Genomic DNA, 21,315 nt, shown 5'->3' with positions numbered 1-21,315 from the left:
AAGAAAAAAAAAGAAAGCAGGAAAAAAAATAAGTTAGGCGGTGCTTTTTCCCATAAGACAGCAGTACAAGCCTACACTTTTGGGAGCACTGACAAGACCCATGTGCTAAATAGGATTTTTCATTTACTTTTTTTTCTTGACAGGATCTGGGTACTTTCAGTTTTTATTGTGGTAATGTATCCATATCAAACTTTGCTATTATAACTATTTTAAGTGTATAGTTCAGTGGCACTAAGTATATTCACATTGTGCGACCATCACCGTTATCCATCTCTGGAAATTTTTCATCTTCCCAAATGGAAAGTACAAACGCATTAAACATGAACTCCCTTCATTGGGGTTTTTGAATGGAAGGCTGTAATGTTCTTCAGATTTGGGCACTGAGGGAAAGGGGCCTGGTCAGAAATCTGTAGGAAAAGAGGTCCACTCACGTAATCTCTGGAGAGATGGTCCCACAGAGGTCTCACCACCTACATGTATCCTGGGGGTTTGAATCAGTTTCAACAAAGGAAGTCCCACACTCCCAGATGCCTAGCAACCAGATTTGTGTTTTCTAGCAGATGGGTCAGCCATCGGCTCTAGGAATCCCACCTTGAGTGATAAGCAAGTCCTTGCAGGGCTATCTCTAGTCAGAGTTAACTCTCACTATATTGAGATGCTGGTCTAGGACAAAAAGATGCTAGGTTGTCTCCAAGATAGGATATTAGAAAATTGGATAGTCTGGATAAAACAATACGTTCTTCCCCTTAGAAGCACAGCATCTGCCAGTCCTTTCATTTGGATGTGCCTCCAAGAAAGATTTGGAGTCAGGCCAACCTAGATATCAATCCCTGCTTTGTCACTCGCTCACTGTGTGACTTTAAGCCTCACTTTCCTCATCTAAAAAATGGGGCTTGTGATACATCACTGGTAGAGTTGCTAAGAAGATTGCATGAGATTATGTCAGTATGGCATCCAGGATAGCACTTGGTTCAATAAATGGAAGCTGATGTGCTCACTATTACTATCTGATTTTGTCATTGTAGGTCTCCAGGTGGTTCTGAATTCCATTATCAAGGCCATGGTGCCCCTGCTGCATATTGCCCTGCTAGTGCTGTTTGTCATCATCATCTATGCTATCATCGGCCTGGAGCTCTTCATGGGGAAGATGCATAAGACCTGCTACAACCAGGAGGGCATAGCAGGTAAGGGAAGATGCGAGTGGCCAGCTCTGAAGAAGCTTCCCTGTCTCATTGCTACTTTCCTTATAATGGTCTGAACTGCCACCACATGACCAGTGGCACTAGGGAAGGCCTCCTCCATTCAAGTACTCATCTTTTCATTCCATGGATAAGTGAGAGGCAGGGATTGGTATTCTTTTCCGCTCAGTTCATTTTTTTCTAGTACAATAAATCTCTATTAAAACAGCTAAATGCAAATTCCCATCCAGCACTACTAAACAGTTTAAATGAGCTGTGTGAATCAAGAAACATCACCTAGACAACCTGGAGTATTTTAATTTAAGAATCAGAACTGACATAGTGAGGGTGTGTATCTCTGTTCCATGGTCCTTCAGTATCGATTGTCGCTTCCCTTTCAGGAAGGCAGCTTTGCCTGTAGCCAGTAGATACCTCCGTCACAACGTTGGGTTCTGTCTACTCTTCAGGGCTGATCTTGGCTCCTCTGTGCTCAGGGTTTTCTACTTCTCCCTTCATAGGCAGAACCTCCTGGCCCCCTGTCATGGGGCGGGGGGACCTGTTGAGACTTCTCTCCCTATGGTCCTTCCATAAGTCAATATATTTAGCAAGCAATGCTGACCCAGTAAGCACTTCTCTGAATAGGACCAAAGTTTTGGCTCGTGGGATACACTACAAACTGTTGTCTTAGGTTGTTAAAATCTCAGCGGCACCTTTAAAAAAAAATCATTTAAACAGGAATTGACAAAACTTTTAAACAGACGCATAAAGTAGTTTAACATAAAAACTTGTTGAAAAAAATACTTCCCCCCAAAGGGGTTAGAAGTGTTAAATTTATGTGATTGTTTTTTCCAACAAGATCTTTCATTTTGGTTTTTGGCTTCTTGGTGGAGAAAGGTCTGAAGTTTTAAAAGATACCTCATTTCTCTCCATCTGTACTGCTTCTCCTTCCCATTCAGCCCAGGCATTAAATTAAATTTGACCCCTCTTGCTTTAGGATGGTGAGGAGGGACAGATCTACACAACAAGGAGTGACATTGGTTATTCATATTCAGAAACCAAAATAGAGTACCTGATCTGGATGATCTGGTTTAACTGGGTGGATTGACTGGGTATTTGTAGTTTCTAGATCACCACTACATGACCATAGCCCTAAAACAAACAAACAAAAAACTATAAACCCATAATCACAGACTCACACAATTGTTTTTACTTTTTTGATAGAGTCTGTTTAAGAGACCATTTTTTCACTCTGGAGAGAACTTCCTAATTATTTGGGTCATAATTACATAAAATAAACTGTCATATTAAGAAAAAAGCTCTTTAATATTAGAACAGATCTTGCCTTTAGCTAAAATTCTGAGATTTCCAGCTTTGCTTAGAGGAATACCAAATAATGCAATGAATAGTATTTTACCCTTGAATTCAAATCCTTCTTTTTATTCAGTTTAGTCTGTAGCCAGCCCTGAACCAATAAATTTATGTTAATTGGGTAGCTTTGTCAGAGCTCATTCTAAGTCCCACTTAAGAGATGGACTGTTTATCTGTCAAGTTTATGCAGTTGTATTGAAATGATCAGTGACTCTTTAGACCCAAACTCCTCAGATAGTAAAAGGGAGGTTGAGTGTCAAACACCCCAAGAGTGGGTATGTGTGATGGTGTGGCTCTCACCAATAGCATACCAAGGGGCAGGGGGAGAATGAAATGGTGAAATTCTGCCGTAGAGCTAATGATAGCAAACATACCCTGCAACCAAAGGTCTGTGCACCACTTACCTAAGGAGCACTGCTCCCAGAGCTGCACGTGGTTTCTATCATCCTGCTGGGAAAACAGTAAAAGTATGTTTTTCACTGGTAGCAAGATCCTCTAAGGGCCTACGCTAACAAGCAACCCTGAACGTTGGAAGTCACTGGGCTTTGTTGTCAGACCTGCAGTGGCCTCAACTGGCAAGAAAATGGTGGGCATGATAAACAAAGGAGACACAAGATGGGATGCTCTTCTCTGGACCATAGCTGCACATTCTGGTGAAAGAGCCACCAACAGCCTGCCAACACTTAGAGTGGCCTCCCCACTGTTAGGATAAAGACCAGAACTGGACTCACCAATTGAAGTGGCCTCTTTAGAACCATTTTGAGCCATATTGTTTTCCATCCTTGATTAAAAAAAAAAAACAAAACAGGACTAGGAAAAATACTTGAGACGTTGCCTGCTTCCTACCAGAAGATGCATCAGATTATTTAGCGGTGGGTTTTACCTTCACCCCACAAGTCAGAAGGGAAGTTAGCTGCCATGGTGAAAATGACCATCAGCCTGGGGATCCAGGGTGTCAGAGGACAGACACTGAGAGAAGTGTTCCAGAGAGAGGAGCCATGCCAGCCCCATCAGGAAGGTGAGCTCACTCCGTGTGGAGCCAGGCTCCCTGCTCCAAAGAGGGGCTGAGGACACCTGGCTGTAGAAGCCTTTTCACTCAACACTCTGCAATCAGGAGCTCATGTAGCTCCTCCTTCCTAAATCTGCCATCTGATGACAAATCCAGGGACCCACTCCATCACTCCCAACAGAACATGTACCACAGTCATCAGGGCCTCTTCCACCTACATAGTGACTAAAACTAATGAGAAGGAAAAAAATGTATGGGAATCTGGACATACTCCATGCAGCCATAGAGAAGAAGACCAAAAACCTGCAATCTTTGAAACCAACCCCCATGTGTTTTGGAGAGTTTTATACCACCTTTGGAATGGGTGGTATTTTTTTAAGTTTAGACTTTGGATTGAATTACCATATTTTTCTGCAAATTTAAATTATACAAAAGTGCTTGTGAGCCCTTGTCATAATTTTTTTAATGGAATTTAGATCAAATTCTTCTTTTTGCACTCTAAGATTATTTCTCAGGCTGGGAATTTTATGTGCTTGTAGATTGTAGGACACATTGGATTTTGAGCCATGTTTTGGATAAAGAAAGCTCTGGAGCTTGGCTGGCTGGACCATTATTCAGCCTCTAGGCTGCCCTTCCAGCTCCCTGTAGAGGTGGTCTCTGAAGAGGCAATTTTTCTCCAATCCCAGAGGCATCTGCAAGGCGCCTTCCTAGTTCCTCAACAGATACATCACCATATGCCGGCACGTTTTGTTTCTGGCTGTCCCATCTGTTTGATGGCCCTCTGAGCCAGGCCACTCTGAATCGCTCTCCCAAGCACACTAATTACCCCTGAGACTGACAAAGAATTGGTTGGCTCAAACCTAGAAATGAAATCATTCTCATTGTATTCACTTCTTAAAGTTGGGTCCTAAAAAAGTAATTGTTTTTGTCTTTGGTGATTTCTCCTTGGAACCCCTAACTGGCACTCTCCCAGGATTTCATGTTCTTGTTGGTATTAACTGCGTTTCTAACATCTCTCCTAATCTTCGCCTCCATTCTTTTACCACAAACTTAATTTGGACTTTCCAGAATGATTCTACTTCACTTCTGTTTTAAGGCATAGGGCCCACATCTTTGTTTCTTTCTCCTGCTTTTGTTCCTGCTTTCCTCCCTGGGACTTCATGACTCTGCAGAAGAAAACCAACACAATCTTCGTGTTCAAACTAATTTCCCCCCACCCTCAAGTGCATGTCGCAAGGACCTGCTGATATGTGTGTGTTCACATTTTTCAAGTGTTCCCTTTAGTGCTTTTTATAGATACCTATTTTTACCAGATCATCATTGCTTCTTAATTGTTCTCAAATCTTTTTTTATTGTTGTTCAAGATAGTTTAAAATAGCAGTGGCGCTTGAGCCTTTAGATAATCTCTCTGAACCCCAGCCCTTTTTTTTTATTATTAATGAGATCACTTCCCCTTGATGCCATTTTCTTTTCAACACATATTTTTTTGTAAAACCCCAAAAGATGTTTTTCTTCCTTGAGGACACTCAGAATCCACTTTGGCGACCTTCACTTTTTCCTTATTTTTGCCTGTTTCAGGAATAGAGAACACAGGGAAGACTGTCAGATGAGCAGTCACAATGCAAAGAGTAACAGCATCTTTATTCACTAGAAGGCAAAACAGGAGAAAAAGAAATGCAAGTTGTCCCTCTGTTTTTTCACCTCTTTTTCTCCCATCTCCTATATCATTCCAGCACTTTTATCACAGTGATTGAACACATCACAGTAGAAAGCCATCATCAGAATGGGTGAGAAACCCAACAGAATGTATGATCTGTTTAGTTCTTGGTTTCCCGGTCTCTCAATTTTTTAGGTGTTTGTTACCCACTTTTTTATGAATTCTTTAGGGTTGGGATTGACTTCTTAGTTCCCCTCTTTTAATAGCCTCCCATTGTTTAAACTCACATCCAAATTTCCAAAGACTTCAAAAATTCAAAAGTCACAAAAAATTGGCTAGAGTTCAGTTCCAGAAGCAGAGCCCTACTGGGAGCCAGACCCTGGAGTCAGGAAATGGTGTGGACACTGTCATTCCCTCAAACAGTTCAGGGACCAGTGATGCAGACCTTTACACCTTGGTCATCACACAAAGACTCACACACAACCTGAAGCACCAAGCCAAGAATAAGCCAGGAAGCAGCACTGTTCACAATAGCTCAAACCTGGAAACAATCCAAATGTCCATCAGCTGGTGAATAGATAGACATATAGTGAAATGCAGTGCTTGGCAACAAAAACGAATATACTATACTGATATGTGCAACAACACAGATGAACCTCAAAAACATTATGCTAAGTGAAAGAAGAGGGACACAAAAAGCCACATATTGTATCATTCTATTTATATGAAATTTCTGGAAAGGCAAAGCTATAGAGATAGAGTATAGATCAAGTGGCTAGGGGCTGGGGAGAGGAGCTCGGATTGACTGCAAATAGGCACACAGGAATTTGGGAGGATGATGGACATGTTTTAAAATGGATTGTGGTGATAGCTGTACAACTATATAAATTTACTAAAAATAATTGAGCTGTACATTTACATTGATGAATTGTAAGACATGTAAATTATATTTCAATAAAGCTGTTAAGAGAGAAAAAAGAAAAAAAGCCAAGAAGACACACTCCAGCATATATTTCCAACCATACTGCTCAGTTCCATTCTCGTAAGAACTGTCTCCTAGTTAGGATTAATATTCCTCTTCCTATCTTCCTCTTTGGAGTAAACAGTTTCAAATTTGAAGCCACTGAGAAGGAGCCAACCAACCAGTAGTCTTAAATACAGAGGTACTAGACACTTGTAATTGTTGTGATGCATATGAAGCAAGAAAAGCCCCTGGGTGACCTGTTATCTCTAAATGAAGAACTATAAGTAAATTCTCTATCTGGGGGCATATTTTCACTATTGTTAAAGGCAATCATTTGTTTGTTATGACTGAAGTCTATCTGTTTATTACTGTTACCTTCTACAAGCATAAGACAATGTCCTTAATTTTATAAACTTCTGTGAATTTGAAACTGTTACCTTCCACAGCTGGTTCAAGGTTACTCGTATTTTAACATAATGGGAATTCTTAGATCAGTCTAGTCTTTTTTTTTTTTATAAGGATTTGATTTATTTATTAGAGAGAGAGAGAGCAAGAGCATACACAAGCTGGGGGGAGGGGCAGAGGGAGACGGAGAAGCAGACTCCCTGCTGAACAGGGAGCCCCATGCGATGTGGGGCTCAATCCCAGGACCCTGAGATCATGACCTGAGCTGAAGGCAGACACTTAACTGACTGAGCCACTCAGGCATCCCTAGATCAGTCTAGTCCTATTTCCATTTACCAATGATGTCCACACCAAACATATAAGCTACATCTTAATTATTAATTTTCTAGTAGCTCTTCCCAGTGTGTGGAATTAGCCCAAGCACTGTCTGTAGCCACAGTAGGTATGTTATACGGTTTCCTGAAAAAGCCCTGTCCATACATAGGGAGTATTCTCCCTGTCACCCACTGCGCTCTGTCTTGATTAGAGGTCAGAAAAGGATTCTTCTCTTCTGAAAGGTATTAATGCTGGAGACCAAAGAGCAGTGCCACAAGCTTCCACGTGACAGTCAGCAGTGTTTATGCTCAAGGGTTGTAATCAAGACCACTGTGGTTGATACATTCCCCCTATGGTCAGAATTTATTTTTTGTCCTTTATCAACATAAGGCTTCCACTATAAAATGACTTGTATCTCTGGTAATGTATCCTGTAACACGTAATGGAGAAAGTGTTACTGAATGGGATTTGTTGGCTAATTATGTGGAAGTCTCTTTCAATCAATATAGCCCTCACCCTAAACTCTGGTATTCCAATGGAAGCATCCATAGATACTTTATCACCAAAAAAAGAAAAGGTAGACTTCCTATCACTTTCCAGGATATTTTCCACTTGGAGTGGTTGCATCATCATTAGCTTTTAATTGGCCATTTGACCATGATGCCAACATGTTTCAGCAGAATGTGCAATAGCCTTACTGTCTTTGAAATCAATTACTGAGGTTAAAATACAGTTTTACAATTAGCTGGAAGTACTGACCTTCTAAATCAATGGCAGCCTAAAATGAATACCTAGTTCCTTATGTTGTTTAATGCATCTCTGGGGGGAACTAATGAGAACTTGTTCTGCATTATTGTTGCTGTGGTTGTTTTGCCTAGCCCATCAACCTTATCCTATCAGTTTTCTCTCTGACTTCTCTCTCCTTCTTTCTCTGCCCATCTCTCTCCATCTCCTCCACTGCCTTCTCTTTTCCCCTGGTCATTCAAGATGTACCAGCAGAAGATGATCCTTCCCCTTGTGCTCTGGAGACAGGCCATGGGCGGCAGTGTCAGAACGGCACTGTGTGCAAGCCCGGGTGGGACGGGCCCAAGCACGGCATCACCAACTTCGACAATTTTGCCTTCGCCATGTTGACGGTGTTCCAGTGCATCACCATGGAGGGCTGGACAGACGTGCTGTACTGGGTACGTAGCTTGAGATGGGCAGAGGCAGGGAGTCCAGAAGGCTGTGAAACTTCCTAAATAGCTCCCTTTTCCACCCTCCCCACGACTTTGTGGTCACATACACACCTTGATGGAATAGTTGATGAATGTCTTTGATTTCTTCCAGGTCTTTCCTGAGAAACAAAGCATGAAATTTGCACCCTAATGAGTCTCTCTGTCCACCCACCAGCCTAAGAGAAATGTCATCTTTAAGTTTGTCCTACTGTAGTGAGAAATACGGGCACACAGCTGATGCTCTGTGAATGAGCTGGCCAAACCCGACACAAGGATTCTATCCAACTCCCTTCCTGTAGAAACTGTAGAGTTTCTTCTGTTCTCATCCTTGTCTTGCATCTGTCCCTGAAAGAGAGCTAGAGAGCACAATTATTAATTTTTAGGGCTAAGGAGAAACATCAGCCTGGTCTTCTAACAAGAAGCCATTTTTATTGAATTGTTAGCATTATGGCATGCTATTATATTTCTATTTCTCATGTTAACCCTACCTTATCATTTTAGAATAGTCCATCAGACAAATACATTGCCATCATTTTCACTGCTAACAAAACACTGTGCTGGTTATGTGACGCATATTTAGGAATACCGCTTCCTAAGTGTCAGCCAGTCAATGGTAAATCTTCTTTTCCCTTCAAGATGCCCCTTTTATTATCCAGAAGCTGTCAAAGTGCCAGATTTCTGCCTACGGGATACGCAGATATACACACCATATTTGAGCTGTCTCCACTCTGGCAGAGTCGAGTCCATTATTTGTAAAAGCTCCAGAAAATATAATTCTTTGTAGGATCTCCTACTTGAGCATGAGGAATGACTTGCCAGAATCCAGTGTTGTTCTCCAGCATTTGGGTGAAAAATGCTTGTTGCCAGTCTTGAAAATACCATCTCACCCAGAGTTTTGCAAATAGTCAAATTTATTTGGCCATGCTGAAAACAGTCTAAGAGTCTGCTTGGGGAATAGTGTCTACACACTAAGGCAGGGAAGAGGGAGAGGGAAACGAGTGGCTTCCCATTGAACAGAGCTGCCAGATAGAAAGGAACTGATGCCAAGAGAGGTATTGACTTCTTCCTAAAATCAGAAGAGTTTTGTTACAACACAGAGATGTGACACAGGGTATTGTATCTTTTAATTTTTTTTTTTTTTTTCGCAAGAACCATGTCCTCTTGATTCAAAAATCCTCTTTTTCCAGTTTTTATGTTTGGGTCAACATGCTGAAACCCAGTGTTGCTATGAAGTGCATACCTCTCTGCAAATGACTACTTGAAACTTGCCTGAGAACCTTGTACCCAGCAAACATTTACTGAGCATTGCTTGCATGCCAGGGAAGCTCCTAGGTACAGGATTCAGACATAAATAACATCCAGTTCAGACTGAAAAGCTCAGTCTAGAGAAACAGTAAATCTAAACTGAATAATGGTGGTACAATTGGAACCGGGTCATGGTAGAGTTGCTATGTTGTGATACTTTGAAAAGAAGACAAAGGTCAAGTCACCTCTCCCTCAAATTAAAATGAAACACTGGAAAACATTTTTTAGGCCCATGCTCGACAAAACTGGTTTTGAATAATTTCTAAGTGGAAAAGAGGGAATTGAATGTACTATGCTTAGGCAAATTTATTTCACTTAGCAAAGCTGATCAAATTCCGAAGTGGTCCTTCTACCTTGGGTAGATCCCTCTGGCTATCCATGTGCAGAAACGCCCTTCTGCACATGGGCAGTTTCTGCTATGGGTCATAAAACATGATCATATGAAACTGTGCTTCAGAGCCTCATCACATGAGCTTCAAACCCATGCTTTAAGTTGCTATGGGAATGCCTTCCATGGCAGCAAATTGAGGGCAGGGTGGCAGTGGGTGGGTGGGTGTAGGGCTGGGGGAATAGGTATAATTTACTCTGCTGATGGCCCTGATGTATTTTTGTGAACTTTCTTCCTCACTCCCTCCCTCTCCCCCACCATAAGTCATTGATACCCCGCCAGCCAGATGTGACCCAAAGAAATACTGTCATAATGACAGCCAGAGTGGGGAATGAGAAGAAGCACACAACTGCAACTACCAATTTGCAGCAGCTGTGTTGTGCTTTCTCCCCTGGGGGGGGGGGGGGGGGGTGTGACAGAGCTCAGGCTGGGAATGGAAAAAGTGTCAGAGGTGAAGCAACAATCCCAGGCTCATGGGACATGTCTCTCTGATTTTCCCAGCACCTTCCCCAAATGGCCATATTGTGTGTGTGTACGTGCGTGTGTGCGCATGTGTGTGTGTATGTGCACATACACACACACACGCACACACACCCCTAAAGCTGAAACACCCTCATATTTGGGTATTCGTGGTGGAAGCACTTCCCAGCCCAATGCTCCTGCTTTCAGACAATTTCTCTAATTGCTTTGACCTTTCTATGGCCATTTCTTCCTTTCCTCCTTCTTCTCTTTCCCTCTTATTTCCTCCCCTCTTCAGCATTCCTCCTTCTTGCCTCTGAGTCCATATCTCTAAACCCATAGACTCTCAAATCTCAATGTACTTTAGTATAAAACATGGAGCTTTCTAAATATAAAGATGCCCAGACTTCCCTCCAAGCCACTGAATGAGAAGTTCCAAAGTTAGGCCCCAGTATCTGCATTTTGAAAGGCTTCCCAGGTGATTCTGACGCCCAAGCTGGAGTCTGAAAACCCCTAGAAGTCTGACCTATTCAATCTGCATGGTGCTGCTTTGATGCCACTGGATTTGAACCAGTCTAGGAAGCTATAGTTTTCATGGAAATTGGAGAAGTAGGGTCTTCCACTCGGAACAATGCATTTCCCTTCAAATCCAAGGGGCAAGTCTAGAGAGTGTTGGAGGGAGCAACCAAGATTTTCAAGTATAGCAATGAATAGAAACCTCACAACCCAGTTCATTCTGAACTATCAAACAACTGGTTAGATGTTCTAGGGAAAGAATCAGCCATTAAAGCACTAAAGAAGCAATTGATTCAATCACTGTATATAGCTTGGGATGGAAGGGATCAGGGAGGTCAACAGTAGCAAAGAGCAGACACCTGCCTCCAACTGTGGATAATATCAAATCCATTTAGTTTTTTCTGTGACATCCATTATTTCATCCCATTGTTATGGTTTGAAGAGTTCGTGGACTAAAAAGTAAGATCAAACTTAGCGAAGTAATACTGCATAATTCCTCAAGCTGTTAAAGCTACTAGCCATACATTGGGTCAAGGCTCCAACTAGATTAACTATTTGTGGAAACATTTCTTTTACCGAATCTGTAGGCGACAGGGTAAGGGGTGAGGGACACTGGGGATTTGGAAACTAAGCCAAAACTCAGTTTGAGATGTGGTTTCTTTGGGCAATGGTTTCTTAAGCCAAAGCCTCTTCACTTACTCTCAGAATGTCCATGCCTCTCCTAAAATAGTGGGGAAAGGTGAGCAAACAAAAGTATCAGCCTTCTTTAGAAACAGTAAAGCACCAAGACAGGGAAGAATCCAATAATGTATGGCATTACCATTGGTTTCTATTTCTGCGTTCAGATTTTATGGGTTTTTTTTTTAACCAAACACCCCTAACTTTCTGCATATAATTCAAGACTACTTGTCTTCTATGGTTTGAGCACATGCCTTCCTGAAGGTAGAAGAGGCAGCTAAATCAAGATGATTTGCAGGATTCTTAAACATGATCTGAGGACTAGGGTCAGTTTGAAACCCTTCCACACTGCGTCCAGATCACAGTTAAATAGCATAAACATCAATCAAGTGTCTGTTCAGTGCTGAGTTTGTACTTGAGATAACCCCACGCTCTTGTGAAACAGAATAACATGACCGCTTACCCAGGGTTTGGAACACCTGGAGAAGGTATATGTGAGACTTGTGGGAAAGGGAGGCAGCAGCCAGAAGTAGGCATCACGCAAGAATACATGTTTCTGGCTCTTCAGGAATCTAGATGCCTGAATAATTAATCCTTCATCAGGAGGATTCTGTTGACCTCTGCTCACCCAATGCCCTCCTGGTCCAGGGCCCCCAAGAATATTACATACTGTGCAGCATAGTGAAAGCACTCAGGTCTAGGTTTTCCTGGACTCACACCCCACCCTACCTACCACCAACATAGTGGGATCACTTCTTTCCAACACCACCCATTGCCCCCTGCCACAACTGGTTTCTCCAGGATCAGTTGCTTCACTGATATTTAAAAAATAGAAATTGAGCCTAAAATAGGATTAGAAAGAATACTTAATGAGAAATCATATAAAGAAAAGATTTTTGGAATTACAAATAGTGTCTTTTGTAGCATCTGGGTTAGTTTGGGCTCAGCAGGAGACCCTGGGAACAAAAATTCTAATGTTTTAACCTTTCATAAGTCAATTGTCAGCTCCACACTTGGTCTTGTCATCCCACTTACATGTCTGGACATGCTGGGAAGATAATTCCTTCTAAACTCTCATACACACACACACACACACACAGAGAGAGAGAGAGAGAGAGAGAGAGAGAGGGAGAGGGAGAGAGAAAGAGAGATGGCCACTCATATCTGCTCTTGGTGCTGCTGAAACATCCCTCATTTATGACAAAAGTCTTTTATATCCAGGCAGGTTGATTCAGGCTTTACCCTATTTTTTCTCACTCCATCTTTTCTTCAAAAAGCCACCTCTTTTCACTATAGAATATAGAAAATGAGTCTCTGAAGGCATCAAAAAAGCAGAAATGGAGCTGAGTTCTATTTATGACCTAATAGTCATTCTAAGTGAAGAGCTGGGAAAAAATCCTCAAGTAACCTAGAAACAGCATCCTCAGCTCTTTAACAGGTATCAGAGCCGAGAAAGTGGTAGGTCCTATTAGGACCCTGCAATTCTTACCTTTTAATCTGTTTCTATTAGAGCGTGCCCCACTTAGTGCCCATGCTGTTTTAAACAAAGAATGTCATCTAGGGCGCCTGGGTGGCTCAGATGGTAAAGCGTCTGCCTTCGGCTCAGGTCATGATCCCAGGGTCCTGGGATCGAGTCCCGCATCGGGCTCCTTGCTCCGCAGGGAGTCTGCTTCTCCCTCTCCCTCTGCCTCTCCCCCTGCTTGTTCTCTCTCTGTCTCTCTCACAAATGAATAAATAAAATCTTTAAAAAACAAAAAGTAAAGAATGTCATCTAGACCATAAACTAGTCATTTATAAGCATATCAAGAAAGAAAATTAGCATCTCTCAATGCTTTTATTTACTTTATTTTTAGGTTTTCTTTTATTCATTTCACTGGTATTAAATGAGTCATTATTCAATAACCCTATTTAACAAACATTTACTGAGCATTAACTATGTTCCTAGGACTGAGTAGGGACTGGGGTGGAGGGATGGGGAGAAATCCTGCCCTCAAGGAACTTAGGATCTAATTGAAGAGATAGAGGACACATAAGAAAACATGACTTAGCCCATGGCAGTACACTCAGGGAGAGCTCTGCATTGGCACGTAATACTTCGGGGAAAGAGGGGAATTTCCCTGGCTTTGAGGCTCCTCCCTGTGGGGAAAGAAAGCTTTATAACATTTGGGGAGATTGGAGAGAACTGTGTTTTAGGTTCTCTCAACAGAACCAAGAAACAGCTCAGCTTCCCCAAAGTGTTCTCACCCAAAGGTCTGAAAGGCCACCTGCCTAGAGGTGCAGTCACAGACATCAAATTTGACCCCACACCTGGTGGTTGCCCAGGACAAATAAGCGGGGCTTCCTTTGGCTGTGAGCCAGGTGTCTCCTACACAGGTGTTCATACCTGGGGCCACCACTCTACTCACACTCCCTGACTTTCCCTAGGATGTCAGTGCATGATCCCATCTGAGTTCAGGGACTTTCTTAAAATAGATCAAGGAGTTAAATGTGTTGGCTTGCCTTCATGGTAAGAGCATTTTGGTGTCTTCCTCCACGTGATCCAGGCTTTTACTTGGGCCCTAAGGCACTCACGGGTTTTCCATGTATAGTGATAAACAGGGGCAGGGGCAGGAAGGAGTCAGATGAAACTTGTCGGACTTGCTGCTCACTCATTGACCCATGGGTGGAAACCCTGGGTCCACAAGCAAGGTGACAAAGGTCAAGAGTAGTCACAGATTTTTTGAGCCATCACCCTGGGCACTGGCATTCATGGCAGCAGCAAACCCTGTCCTCTAATTATGCTCCGTGGAAAGCACTGCGATTTTTATGGGTCTGCACCTCCTACCTTTGATGTCAAGTGACAGCCCTCTTGGCATTCATTGAAACTATTTAGTCTTTTTAAATCCACAGTGCCTGTGCCATGAACCTTATAGGAGAAAGTGCCACAACTTGAAAACTCAGGGAAATGAGCTAGGATCGAGAGTGGCCTTGGTGCACTCGGACCCAGGAGGTGTTGTTCCTCCTATTTTTTCTTTTTTTGGAGAAAAAAAACGTATGTTGGATTTGAAGGTTTAAGGTTGAGGTTGCCCTCAAGGAATTACATACTGTTTTCAGAAGGTTCTTTCTGTGTTTTTCATTCAGTATCACCTTTGGTCTGTCTATGGATTCTAGGAATAATAAGGTATGTGTTTCAGCAAAGGCTGGGGTCATCCTGTTAGTCCTTGGGCCTGCAATGGCTGCAGATGGTGGACGTCAAGATGCCTAAATATGTGCCTTCCTTAGAAAAGTCACAAAGCTTCCTTTGTTATAGACCTAAGAAACATATAGCTTTAATGGTTTGAGAAAACCTATCCTTTTTTCACCTCTAAATAAGGGTGCCAGCAATCTAGGTCATTTTTTAAAAATATGTCTTTATTTATTCTCTCTCTTCTTAATAGCTCCATTCCAGCTGATTTAAGACATCAATCTCATCACTCCAGGCATTGCCCTACTTCAGAGTCACCCAGCATTGTATGCTGTCTACCCAGTCTGCCCCCAAAAGTAGGTGGCCTAGAATAAAGAGGAGAAAGTAAAAGAGAAAACGAAAGGGGGCACTTTCCTCTCAGGCCAGAGCCAGACAGACCAGAGAATCACCCACCAAGGGCTGCCAAGCATTGCTTGCTGAGGAAGTGATGGGGTCTTAGGAACACCTTGGAAGCTCGTTAATCTCCCGTCTATCTTCCTACCTCCTGCCCCTCACCTGCTATTCTGCATCTTAAACCTTTGAAAGAACTGTCTCACAGCAAGGAAGAGACCAAAGCAGAAGCATAAGACAAGGGAGAGGTTGAGACCATGAGTCTCCTGGATGTGGCCCTGGCTCTCTATGGGCTATCTCTGGGCAATATGGCTTGTAGTTCCATTCATTTGAGGTCCTTGATGATGCTGGAAGTCACTCACCTGTGACACAAAGGAAAGGACACCCTAACTGAATAAGGGCCCAAGGAAATCTTCAAGGTCCCTGGGTTTGTTGACTTGTGAGAGACATGTGGCTCGGGGAACTGTATTTTCTGTGAGGTTAAATGTTCACAAATTTAGGGTTATGAGGAACCAGTCAGGAGATATTTCATTCCAAGGAGGTTGGTTTAGTGCCAGCCAGCCCTCGCACCCACTCACCATCTGCCTGGGCTCCAGAGGCAGCTCTGGGCGGGTGAACTGCAGCAAGCATGCCATTGCCTCCTGCAACTACCTGTTCCCTTCTGTTCTGAGGAAAGTAAGGAGGTCTGAGATCCAGAGCAAAGCAGGAGAACTCACAAGAACAGGCCCCCTCTGCCACTCTTGGGAAAAGCCTTTCTGGGATTAGCACAGAGCATCTGATTGGTCAGAAACACGGGGTCCATGCACCCATGGGGTTGTATGTGGAGTGCCATGGGTGTGCACCTTTTCTCATGTGGGAGTCCACAGCTTCCATCAGCTCTTCCTGACCTCCCCATCCTCCCTAACTTAGGGAAGAGGAGAGGACTCTGACCTTCACTGGCTGGACTTAATCTGAGAAAGGAAAAGCTAGGACACTTAGAGGCTTCATGGCTTTGGATCCTGCTTCCATAAACACCTCCTCACAGATGCCTTCTCCTATCCCACAGCTGTTTCAACCCCATCACTCTCACTGGCACAGAACACAGTGTCTTACACACAGTAGTCACTCCGGAAGTACCGTGGAACCAATGTGGACTCCAATGAGACCACTGCTAATAATAGTGAAAGGCGAGTGCCTGGGTGGCTCAGTCGTTAAGCGTCTGCCTTTGGCTTAGGTCATGGTCCCAGGGTCCTGAGATTGAGCCCTGCCTCAGGCTCCCTGCTCAGCGGGAAGCCTGCTTCTCCCTCTCCCACTCCCCCTGCTTGTGTTTCCTCTCTCACTGTGTCTCTCTCTATCAAATAAATAAATAAAATATTTAAAAAAAAAAAATAAAGAATAGTGAAAGGCTTCTGTCGTTGTCCCCCAAGATAAAATGTGACATACAGACCCTGGAATCACATGGCCATCCTTAACAATCATTATGTGGCCTATGGTTGGCAAGATCGCCATCATGCCTATGCCTTTCTCCTCCCTAACCTCATTTCACCAGTCCTGCCCCTTCTTATAAGGGTACAGATTTCTTTTTCTCCTCCTGGGTGGTTATTGGACTTTCCTCTGCTGGTTTGGTTTCCTTTGTAGCCTTGCTTCAGACAGTAAATTTCTGGTTAAAGGAGGCTCCCAAGCTCCCTGTGATGGGGCAAGGTCTGACACACACAGACCTTTCTGCCCTGCCTCTCCTAACAACCAGTGTTTTGCTGGATATTTTAGTCCTCAGCCACTGGGAAAAAGCCTCCATTCCAGAGCCAGGATGGCTTTTCAGCTGTGGGCTCTATTTTTAATAATTGCCAACTTCCTAGGAAATCCCCACTCCCATCCCAGGACCACATGGCCTCTGGGCTTCCTTCCTGCCCCTACACTCCTGCCTTCAGTGGCCTCACGGTGCAAGATTTAGCCATTCCTCCCTGGTCTGACACTTGCTTGCTTCTCCAAGCCTCAAACAGCCACTCTTCCCCCAACACTTCTAGAACCCTCCATGTTTATTCCTACAACTTCGTTTACCACCTCACATTGTAGTTGCCTTTTATTTATCTGTCCCCCTGCTAGCAAGGGCTTCCTATTTATAGCACATTGCCTGGCACATATCAAGTTCATGCATTCACTCAACGTTCACTGAGTACTTGCCATGCATGAGGCACTGTTTTTGGCACTTGGGATACACCAGGGAACAAACCAGACCAAAACTGCCTGTCCTCAGGGAGTTTACATTCTACATGGAAGACAAACACATAATAAATGAATAAATGATACAGTTAAAAAGTGATAAGCACCATGTGAAAAACAGCAGAGTATGTGGGAATGGGAATGCTCAATAAATTCATGTTGAATTGAATTGAATTATGACATGGTAAAGTAGACATACATTGGGAACTCTTCTTTTGCTCAGTGACTCAGTTCAAACCAGTGTCCCCAAGCCCTGAACACAGTTTTTGTGCTCTGTGCCACATTTGGTAGATTCCTCTAACCAAAATATAGTGATACCAGATAAATAGTATTAGATTTGAAAAGAACATATCGGGATGTAACACTTCAGACCAGTCCAACTAAGTAGGTCTCCCGGTACTTCTCGATCTTTTTTACTCACAGCACACAGAGAACATAGTATTTGTCCAGCATCCTCAGGCACATGGGTAAGGTTTCTTGGAGCCTGAGAAGCCCTGAGGGCTGAGGGAGGTACTATCCCAGCCCACGTGTAACTCACCTGAGGCCCCTGGCTTTAGAATACCCTGGGTGATTAACACGCAGAGTCATGAGGCTCACTGATTTGGGAGCAATGGCCCAGGGATCTGCGTTGTTAACAGTTCTTCCAGATGATTCGGATGCTGCTGGTCTTCAGACCACACTTTAATGAAAACTGCCATGCAACAAAGCAGAGACAGGTAGTGAATCACAGTATTTGTCATGTCCTTGTATTTGAAGTTGAGAGCTATGCAGAATGGTGTAAATCATTGGTTCTCAAACTTTAGCATACATCAGACTCACTGTAGGACTTGCTAAAACATGGGTTGTTGGGCCCACCCGCAGAGTTTCAGGGAAGGCCGAGCATGTGCATTTTTAAACAGGTCAAGGCCACACTCCACTAATGTCAATCATTTGGGAAGCTTGTATATTAGGAATTTGGATTCCTGTAAGGCAATTTCACAGAGACAAAGTTGGGGTTCATTTTAGAAAGATATGACTAAATCCTGTTTCGTCTAGTTGGAAAGCATTAAAAGAAATAGATTTGAGAAACTAAACCAGAACAAATTTCCTATTTGATAAAAAATGCTGCTCTGTGACTTCACGTCATGTTTACACCTACCCTCCAGCCAGCTGTGTGCTGGTATATGTTTAACCACCAGTTCTTAGGGGCAAAGGACAAAGGGGGGCTGATCTCTGTCATTTGCCCACTCTGCCCCACCATGGCCATTTTCAGGCTACCCTAGTGACATCACTGAACACGAACAAGGGAAGAGATGTGCGGTGGTTCTCCAAAGCCCGGAGGAGCCAGGTCCAGCACACCACTGCCTCCAGCGACTGCAGGGGTTTGCCACCTGTCAGAGGCTGTCTCCGTTACCCAGTTAGGTACTGGTCACAGTCTCTAGGCTACAGGAAAAGCGGTTGCAGGACAGGAACTGTTCTCTGCAAAAGTAACCAAAACAACCGTCCTTCCTGGGCTGTGGCCTGGAGTGCTTGTGAAGCACTGCAGTTTTGCTTCTAAATACCAGGTCCAGCTCAGGAAAGCCCCCGGGAAGGGCTCTCCTTCCTCACGCATCCTCAAAGGTTCTGGGTGTCTGGTTCCTTCAGGAAGAGTCGAGGCCCTCCTGACACCAAGGTTAGGCTGCTCCAGGGTGCAGTGGAAGATTTCATGCCATATAAACCCAACTGAGCTGAAACAACCCTAAGCTGAAAAAATCACTTTTTTAGGTAACCCACCTTATTAGACAAGTGAAAACGTTGAAGAAAGTTTTCTGGTTCCGGAAAATAAAACAACAGAGCCAGAATTCAGAGCCTGCAAAGGTCCCTTATGGTTCAGATCAGGGTCATGGGGAAGTATTTTGAATATCGAGGGTGCCAGAGATGACAGTGGATCCTGGTTCAGCCTCCCTGGTCTCCTCCAGTTCTGTCCACACCCTTCCTGCCTGCCTCCTCACTTTAACTCATTCTGCTCTCTCTTTCCTAACCTGCCTTCATCTTTCCAGATGCAGGACGCTATGGGCTATGAGTTACCCTGGGTGTATTTTGTCAGTCTGGTCATCTTTGGATCCTTTTTCGTTCTAAATCTGGTTCTCGGTGTGTTGAGCGGGTAAGCTGACTGTTTCTATGTACTCTTTACAATGCAGCCGAGCAAGGTCCCAGGTCCCACTATATCCATCACCACGGTCCTCAGGGATGGGATCCTAACAGGCCAGGAAAACCAGAAAAAAAAAAAAAAAAAAAGTCCCCATTCAACCACAGATTTTGACCCATTGGCTGGGCAGGCCATTTGACCTCTGATTTGCACCTAGAGGATCCCCGGGTCCTGGCACTGCTTGGGTCAGTGTCCAGGAGCCGGTGATGGGCACTTGGCCGTGCTCGGCTGCTGAGTGTGCCTCACTAACTATCATTCCATTCTTCCAGGTCAATGATGCCGTAGGAAGGGACTGGCCCTGGATCTATTTTGTTACACTAATCATCATAGGGTCATTTTTTGTACTTAACTTGGTTCTCGGTGTTCTTAGCGGGTAAGCAGGACCAAGGAAAAAGGTCTTGATTTTATTTTATTTACTCTTTCTGCTATTCCTGGCTTTATTCTTTTTTCTGGCTCTGATGAACCTGGGATAAGAGGCTACCTCGGGAGCCTTGAAGTGAGTGTCCTTGGCCTGGCTGGAGAGGAATCAAATGTACAAGGATTAATCTGTTGGTTTGGGCTTCACAAGGAGCTTCTTAGGCCCGCCTGTCTCCTGCTAGCTCATCCAAGCCCCTCCCACCCTCAAACAGCTATTCAGGTAGGCAGGATGTTTCTCCTTCTACCTGAGGAGCTGCATGGTGAGAGCCTTGAGTCGAAAGGGTTTGGCAGTAGGGATTGCCTTGCCAATAGGTACTTGCCTGATTACCATTGTGGCAGGCTAACAAAAAGATTTCAGATAGCTTTTATGCTATCTGTTGAATGGACTGGGGTAATAAGAGTTTGATTTAAAATATAAATAAACAAACACAAACTAAAAATAAAATTGTCTTTGATTCTAATTCACAAACTCTGCAGTCCGTGTCTCATATGCCCTTTTCCTGAATGGAAATGGCGCTTAGCTGTTCAAAGCCATAGATTATTTGTGAATAGAGGAAATGGAATATACTTTCCTTTAAATTTATCTACTCGGCTACAAGTATAAAGTTTGCCTAATTTCAGCCTTTGCTCTGATGAAGTTAAAAAGTGGTAGAAATAACATATGGTCGGGGCATCAAGCTGCCCTGGGGATGGCCACCTTGACACCACAGAGACTCACTGGCCCTTTCCTCAACCTGCCTTCTTCTTCACAAGTCCACACCAGCCAGGCCAAGGCCTAACACCTAAATGCTCCTGGTGACCTGCTCATGGGTGACCTCTTCTGCTACTTTTGCTACAAGGGGGAGGGGGACAATCTATTTCTGCCCTGCTTTGAATAGCCTTTCCTATGTCTCCAGGGACAGTAATGCTGGGAGAAAGTCAGGCATGACAGGAACGATTGCATTTAATTTTTACTAAGTACATAAACTGGGAACAGCTCCTCCCGTCTCCTGCCATAGCCTAATGTCCTATAGGAGCATCAGGTTTAGTCTTTGGGCTTTGGTGAAGGGAAGAATCTGCTCCCACTCTCACTCCTTTCCATGGTGAGTGGCCTGTTAGAGACTTTGATGACACCATGCCTTTTGCCAAGGTACGGCCACACAGGAAATTAGTGTCTTCCATCAGGGATAAACATAACAGAACATGATGAACAGGACAACATAAGCCCCTGGTTAGCTGCCTGGAAGGTATAAAGGTTTTCAATTTTGTGTTCCAACACAAGAAAATGCTCCTGTGTTTATATGTGAATCAAAGCATTGAAAAAACCAACTTCATCACTCCCACTCGAGACAAATTTGGATATCCCAGCTCTGCACTTGCTGGATGCATAGAGTTGGGCAACTTCACCCTTTTAAACTTTAGTTAGCCATCAAAAAAAAATGAAGATAAGAATACCAACTCATAGGTTGTTGTGATAACAGAGTGAGATCGTTTGTGTAAAATACTTGGCATATACTAAGTGTTCAATAATGGTGCTATCA

General features: G+C 43.6%; 1 protein-coding gene across 14 annotated transcripts in view; it reads left to right on the top strand.

Moving 5' to 3' along the window:
* The window catches only part of CACNA1C (calcium voltage-gated channel subunit alpha1 C), a 720,546-nt gene that overhangs the window by 508,586 nt on the left and 190,645 nt on the right, over window positions 1-21,315 (top strand). For 11 of the 14 annotated variants that reach the window (XM_088025853.1, XM_088025852.1, XM_028121053.1 and 8 more), the window contains exons 6-8: window positions 1,026-1,184; window positions 7,884-8,080; window positions 19,648-19,751. In XM_088025853.1, coding sequence (XP_087881979.1) covers window positions 1,026-1,184; window positions 7,884-8,080; window positions 19,648-19,751 — 460 coding nt within the window. Of the gene's footprint in view, window positions 1-1,025; window positions 1,185-7,883; window positions 8,081-19,229; window positions 19,334-19,647; window positions 19,752-21,315 lie in introns of all 14 variants that reach the window. The other 3 variants (XM_028121051.1, XM_028121050.1, XM_028121052.1) reach the window with 2 other exon arrangements.

The sequence above is a fragment of the Eumetopias jubatus genome, unplaced genomic scaffold (genome assembly GCF_037043125.1).
Source record: "Eumetopias jubatus isolate StellerSeaLion01/CBP00866 unplaced genomic scaffold, mEumJub1_p1.0 scaffold_8, whole genome shotgun sequence".
NCBI lineage: Eukaryota > Metazoa > Chordata > Mammalia > Carnivora > Otariidae > Eumetopias > Eumetopias jubatus.
Note: the sequence above shows the minus strand (reverse complement) of the source record. Positions and strands in the feature narration are given on the sequence as shown.